At 45.7% G+C, this 7,500-nt stretch overlaps 1 protein-coding gene across 2 annotated transcripts in view; it reads left to right on the forward strand.

Moving 5' to 3' along the window:
- Positions 1-7,500, forward strand: part of flnba (filamin B a) — a 114,482-nt gene that overhangs the window by 43,861 nt on the left and 63,121 nt on the right. For both annotated transcript variants that reach the window (XM_078247630.1, XM_078247631.1), the window contains exons 7-11: positions 1,319-1,393; positions 1,648-1,810; positions 3,536-3,736; positions 3,858-3,995; positions 4,921-5,047. In XM_078247630.1, coding sequence (XP_078103756.1) covers positions 1,319-1,393; positions 1,648-1,810; positions 3,536-3,736; positions 3,858-3,995; positions 4,921-5,047 — 704 coding nt within the window. The remainder of the gene's footprint in view (positions 1-1,318; positions 1,394-1,647; positions 1,811-3,535; positions 3,737-3,857; positions 3,996-4,920; positions 5,048-7,500) is intronic.

Here is a 7,500-nt window from a genome sequence, read left to right on the forward strand (position 1 = left end):
GCTGTTGTTGTTTACGCTATCCGCCATTTTCCCAGTCAAAAAATAGGCGATCTCTGAATGTGAATGAACGGACTCCACAGGAGGAAATGTCATCTTATATGAGGCTCCTTTTACAACTACAAGGTCAATATTGTGTTTCACTAACGACAAAACAAGGAATCATCCGTATTTATATGGAGCTAAGCTTTAGGAGCTTTCCGTCTTTCCTCTCCTCCTGTTACGTTGCATTCTGAGGTGGTAGCAGCCGGAAACAACAGCTAAAGGAAGTCGTTAAAACCTCTTTTAGTAAACTCTGTGAACACAACCAATGTTGTCAGTGCTGTGGTTAAGGTGTAGAGTCCCTGGTGATACTTGGAGCAAAGTCTCATGTTGTGTCGAGCCTTCTTAGTGGTTTAAAAATAGATATTTTGAGGCTAGCATCGTAGCGTCCCTAGCTCTCCCATTCAAAAGGCCATTTGACCCAAAAACCAGAATACGGTCCATCTTAAAAGTGGCGTTTCCGTCCTAAATATGCTTTTAAACTACAGTTTGACTCCGGTACATTCACAAAAACACCCTAGGTTGCATTTTGGCGAGAGTTAGGCTTTAAGGCTCTGACCCACCAACCCGATAATCGGCCGTCTGACAGTCTGGCGAGGTCGCTGACTCGAGTCTGGTCGGTGTGTTACGTGCCGTCGTCAGTCGGAGGAGTCGTCAGCCTTCATTTAGGCTGATTTGACTTGTTGAATCTGCCAGTGGGCAGTCAGACTCCATGACCCATCTGATTGGTGGAGAGCTAACCCTTGACTAGCCAATCAGTGCACGAGAAAACCAGAGCTGCCAACGCCAGTATCTTGTTATTACTAGTCGTGGTATTTTCTTCCGTTCAGCGAGTAATGACAACAAGGATCCTTCTTGACTACTATCACCACTCTCTGATGAAAACAAGGACTGACGACAGCGTGCTCTGTGTTTACCAGGTCTAGAGAGACGCTCCCTCATTTCTGGTTTTCATTTTTTGGGCGACAATACAGATTAGCGCCGCCTGCTGTTATGGAGACGTATTACGTCTCGCGCACGCGCAGAACGTACTCTCAAGTCGGCGTCTCTTCGGTGTGTTCTGAGGCACTTTTTGGACTTTGGGGAGACTGATCAGCCCGACTGGTTTTTCTGCCGACTGTCGGCTGTCGGGTTGGTGTGTCAGAGCCTTTAATGTTTCTGTCTTCGTTAGAGAGAACAGCGCCTCCCCACTGACAAACGTGCTGGGATTTTATATTTTCGTGCAAAACTGTGACACATGACTCATCCTAAAAAAAACATCTTTCTGTGTGTCGATCAGCTGAATGCGGAGCCTAATGAGGGCAAGAAGACTTTCAGCGTCACATATATTCCTCAAGTCGTGGGACCTCACAAGGTAGGCTCCATTCCCATATCCAAGAAAAATAATTAAATGCACTAGGCAATGCATTTTTCCTTTGACCCTAAAATTCTGTGAAATTAGGTTTGATTGAATAAGGCCGTTAATCAAAGCCTGCGTTTCATCGCTGTGTGCAGCGGATTTTAGGATTATTATTTTATTAGTGTAAGAAAAAAGAAAAGAAACAGTCTTTTGTTGATATATCAGAAATACTTCTCCTGTCTTCAGATGGATAACTGTTTGTTTCCTAGGTCACGGTGATGTTTGCAGGCCAGCCAATTCCCAAAAGTCCATTCGAGGTGAACGTGGACAAGGCGCTGGGCGATGCCTCCAAGGTCACAGTCAAAGGCCTGGGAATCGAACCTGTGGGCAACATCGCCAACAAACCCACCTACTTTGACATCTACACTGCAGGTCAGAGACAGAGACACAAACAACCTCTGAGGGATGTGATTATAGGCCAAATCTGCCTTCAGTCCAATGAAAAAGTCTCATCACTCAGTGACAGGATGTGATGTCACACAAACTGTTGATAGGCATGTTCGAGATGAGCCAGGTCTACGATAACCTCACGAGATCAAGGCGGCCGCAAGTTTGAGAGGCAGGCTGCGCAGTTGTTTTCCACTGACTGCAAGACCCAGGTAGACCCAGGGCATGCTGGGAAACTCTTGGCTATCAGCTGATCCAACAGCTGATTGGTTCAGAATCGACTCACCATGATGACGTCTGTGACTTCCTGTCCAGCCTGAAGGCTGCTGGAAGCGGCTGTAAACTGTCCGGCTGTCCGACTGCACGACTTTTTTGTATTTTGTATTAGTCTATACATAGTTTTTTGAGGATAGCATTGCATATTATGCCTCTAATTACTTAACCACCGACGGGGTTTGTTACATTTCTCGTTGCATTGCTTACGTTACCCAGCCCGGCTTCATCAAAAGTGTCGTTCAATAGCTTTAAAGCCTCCATTACTGACCATCAGCAGCCTTAACTCGGTGACTGCACGCAGTAGCACTTCCGAAGTCCTTGCAGGGTTCACACACACACACACACACACACACACACACACACACACACACACACACACACACACACAGACACACACAGACAGACACACCTCCAACTCTGAACCAAAAATTTCTTAAAGAAGGCTTACCAGTTGCTAACTTTAGCAAGGCAGGTATGAAAACACAACATGTAAGACAACTGGAGTTACCGGGAGTCACATTTCTCCCTTTTTGGGACCTCCAGTTAGTCTGGCTATCAGCAGACCAAGCTCAGTCTTTTAAGATTGAACATCAGTCTGGGGAGTCTGCTCTGGATTTTCTACTGCACAAGAGGCGGGATCAACGGGCATAGTTGCAAATGACTCTGCACGCAATTGGACAGTCCTTCAACCAATCAGACCAACGATCCGAGTGACGTACTTTGCAGAGCGAAAGCCGGTCGATAGTAAGGCAAACACATCCTTCTTTTGTAGGAATTGCTCCAGGCATCAACGGCTGGCTACGCTTCTGTGGCCGCCATGTTGAATGTAAACAAGAAGCTGCTTGCCTTCGCTTCTCTATCGTCATCGTGTTAAACCCGCCAATAGCGCGCAGTTTGTGATTGGTTCCCGCAGATTTGTCACGGAAGCAGTATAGATAAACGTACAGGTTTTCAGCCTGAGCTGCAGGGAGGAATCAAATCCCCGGCAGGTCGGACTGGGTTTACCCCGTCTAACCTCCAGTACATACGCAAAGCTAATACGTCCTGGACCAGTTTCATCCCTGAACCTCCCATAAGACAGCCACACCAACCACAGGACACTGCAAATTGCCTAAGTAATGGAGCGTCACCAAATTTCAAACTGTTGATCCTTACGAAGTAATGTGCCACTGCCCAAAACTGCTCGGGAGGATACACCACTGTCCTATTTCCCAGCGTCAACTCTCAGCTCTCGAGCAGCATTTTATCACATTCACGCCCCAAAATGGCAGCCCAGGCTTCAGTGTTTGTTTCGTCTTTTTCTTAGTTTCCTCTTACAAATGGAAAGTTGATTCCCTATAGCTGTGAAATGCAGTTTCACATTTTTTTATAGCATCTTTTTGTCAACGCTGGGGACGTTTTTTCACAAAGTGACTTGTTAACGTTTCTCTGTAGGAGCCGGTACAGGAGATGTGACGGCCATGATCAGAGACCCTCAGGGCCGCCAGAACAGCGTGGAGGTGATGATGGAGGATAAGGGCGACAGCACATATCGCTGCACCTACAAGCCCACCCAGGCGGGCCCGCACACTGTCACGGTCACCTTCGGAGGGGTGGGGATCCCCAAGAGCCCCTTCAGCGTGGACGTGGGGCCTGGTGAGTCGTCTCACCTTCACCACATCAGTAAATTGTAACGGTACTCAGACATAATAATCACGACCACATCATAATGTGTCTCATCCCTCCCACCTGTGTGTTTTCTCTCGGGCTTGTCAAGCTTGCATGCCGGGGTCGTGTAGGGCGACTGGTCGGGGTCTGCAGCCATCGGGGTTGAGGGTGAAACAGATCGGTGACTTCAAGGTGGACACCAGAAACGCCGGCAGTGGAGACCTGAAAGTGCTCGTCAAAGGACCCAGTGAGTACAGTTTACTCTGTAGAGCAGGGGTCTTAAATGTTTTTTTAAGCCAAGGACCCCTTAACTGAAAGAGACAGATCAGAGACCCCCTACTACATAATGGGTCCTATCTTGCACCCGGCGCAGCGCAAAGACCCAAGTGTCTTTGCTAGTTTAAGACCGACCCAGTTGTCAGTTTCCCGTCCAGCGCCCACGTCGTTTAAATAGACTACATCTGGACCAGTTCGCAGACTACATCTGGACCAGTTCGCAGACGTGGTGCTTGAATGGATCATCTATTGTCACACCTGTGTTTTTTGAGTACTAATCTATGTCACACCTGCGTTGGAGAAATTCTCAGAAATATGTCCGTTAACATTGACAGTGCAGTGTAAGACATTAAAAAGTAACATTTAGTTACAGTTTAAAAAGAGATGGTATTGTGTAAGTACTAATGTTGGGTCAAGTATCTCCCTGATCTGAATCTATTCATTAGCTAGTTAGCTAATTAGCTAGCTAGCCTATTTTTAGTGCCACCAGTTGTGTCGGGTGAAGTAAACAATATTGTTAGCGTTAGCGTTTGGTTGCTTAACTCCCCTATTCTGTATGTTGGTATTTGTTTTCAGGTTTTTTTGTTTGCTTGTTTTCTATATTCTGTATTTTTACTGAAAGGTTGTTTCAGTCCTGTTGTCCCTAGCGGGTGGTGAAAACGTAAAAAATGAAGGACATGTTTTTGTACTATTTATATTGCTGCTGTAACATTAAATATGCAATTTCAATAGAAATAGTCTTGTGAGAAATACTGTTAGAAGGTAATGCTGAGCGAAGAAGCTCGTTTGGACTGATGGCTAAATGAAATATTTTCCAAAATGTCAGGATGTTCTTTTAACTCAGATTACAGCTCTGTTTGATGTGTGTGTGTGTGTGTGTGTGTGTGTGTGTTCAGAGGGCATCGAGGAGCCGGTGAAGCAAATATCCAGTCAGGACGGTGTGTTCTCCTATGAGTATTATCCTAACAGTCCTGGCAAACACATTGTCTCCATCACCTGGGGTGGTCAACACATCCCAAAGAGGTAAGTTGTTACTGTGTGTGTGTGCGTGTGTCAAACAATTACCTCAGCACATTACCTCATCTGATCTGAATGGTTGGAACCGCAGGGGAATGAAGACTTGTGGTCTGGGCCTCGTGTTCTCTTTGTCACCTCTCTGTAGAGCAGATTTGTGAGCATTAGTTTTAGGATATAAGTACAGGGAGTTCCCCGAGAGTCTGAGCAGTCAGCCAGATGGGAAGAGAAGCCAACTACATGTAAGGGATTTTTTGGCAACAAGACACTAATGAATAACCAGACTTCATAAATTGTACATGTCAGTGAAATACCCGTAAAATGAAACGTTACACAGAACAGCAGAGTCATGTACCCTGTCTGTTCGTGCCCTCACACGCCATACAGGGTCAGAAAGTTCCCACAATGACATATTCAAATCTTTCGGGGGGGTTTTGAGAAGCTGTAGCCTGGTCCTACCAGACTCTGGTACATTTCATTTCATTTCGTTGGCATGGGGTACTTTCCATAAGATCATCTCTCAATGCAAATCAAACCAGCTATTAGACTAACTGAAATACAACCATGTTAATCTCTAGGTATGGTGAAGGGGATGTGATGATGTGGGGGTATGATGAAGGGGATGTGATGATGTGGGGGTATGGTGAAGGGTATGTGATGATGTGGGGGTATGGTGAAGGGGATGTGATGATGTGGGGGTATGGTGAAGGGTATGTGATGATGTGGGGGTATGGTGAAGGGTATGTGATGATGGGGGGGTATGGTGAAGGGTATGTGATGATGGGGGGTATGGTGAAGGGGATGTGATGATGTGGGGGGTTATGGTGAAGGGGATGTGATGATGGGGGGGGTATGGTGAAGGGGATGTGATGATGGGGGGGGTATGGTGAAGGGGTATGTGATGATGTGGGGGTATGGTGAAGGGTATGTGATGATGGGGGGGTATGGTGAAGGGTATGTGATGATGGGGGGGGTATGGTGAAGGGGATGTGATGATGGGGGGGGTATGGTGAAGGGGATGTGATGATGGGGGGTATGGTGAAGGGGATGTGATGATGGGGGGGGTATGGTGAAGGGTATGTGATGATGGGGGGGTATGGTGAAGGGTATGTGATGATGGGGGGGTATGGTGAAGGGGATGTGATGATGTGGGGGTATGGTAGGGAACTGTATCAGGATCATAGTATCCTGGATCCATGAAATAACTGTCCTTTCAAAATAAAAGTCTGCCTGCCTCTATGGGAATATAACATAGGGGTGTACTGACTTATGCCCCCTGTATTTTAAGGAAGAACATTTATTTATTTACAATACATTATTCATTCACAAAGATAACTGGTGTCCTTAAAGGTTGGATTTTTCCTTTTTTTTTTTTAATTAAGGCATTAAGATCAATTTCCAAAAGATGATTTTTTTATTCCGTCAACTTTAGCATGGGTTTATAAACTTATGCAAGCCACTGTATAACAAATACTGCTATAACAATACTGCAGCAATTAAACTACAGCACAGACGCCTAATGCATCTGTTTGAATAATAGTAATAACAGGGCTCTAGAGTGCGACCAACATGTGTAAGGGTGGGACTCAGATTGTTCCCAGGTCGCACCGGTGCACCTAACGCCCTCGCATCCGCTGCCTCTCCACCAACGAAGCGATGTCGTTTGTATGGATATGGTTTAATGTTGCGTTACATGACCCATTTCTTCTGTAAAGCCGTGCCTGTGTTTGGATCTCTCCTCCGTGCAGCCCCCCACCCCCCTCCCCATTCACTCCCTCACGCTCCCCTGCAACATGACAGACACAGCCCCACCGGTCCACACTGCTGACATTTGTCTACAGTTGTAATTGTTATTACCACAGCTGTATATTGTTAAGTATGAGAGGGAAACCTGTATTATTACCACAGCTGTATATGGAGTATGAGAGGGAAACCTGTATTATTACCACAGCTGTATATGGAGTATGAGAGGGAAACCTGTATTATTACCACAGCTGTATATGGAGTATGAGAGGGAAACCTGTATTATTACCACAGCTGTATATGGAGTATGAGAGGGAAACCTGTATTATTACCACAGCTGTATATGGAGTATGAGAGGGAAACCTGTATTATTACCCCAGCTGTATATTGTTAAGTATGAGAGGAAACCTGTATTATTACCACAGCTGTATATGGAGTATGAGAGGGAAACCTGTATTATTACCACAGCTGTATATTGTGGAGTATGAGAGGAAACCTGTATTATTACCACAGCTGTATATGGAGTATGAGAGGGAAACCTGTATTATTACCACAGCTGTATATGGAGTATGAGAGGGAAACCTGTATTATTACCACAGCTGTATATGGAGTATGAAACCTGTATATGTTTCTGCTGGTTAGTCTGTTATTGCGGCCGCCACGGCGAAAAACACATTAGAAGTTATTGAACGCAACGAACTTCAGTGTGTTGAGTAATG

This window comes from Sander vitreus, chromosome 4 (assembly GCF_031162955.1).
Source record: "Sander vitreus isolate 19-12246 chromosome 4, sanVit1, whole genome shotgun sequence".
In the NCBI taxonomy this organism is placed as follows: Eukaryota; Metazoa; Chordata; class Actinopteri; order Perciformes; family Percidae; genus Sander; species Sander vitreus.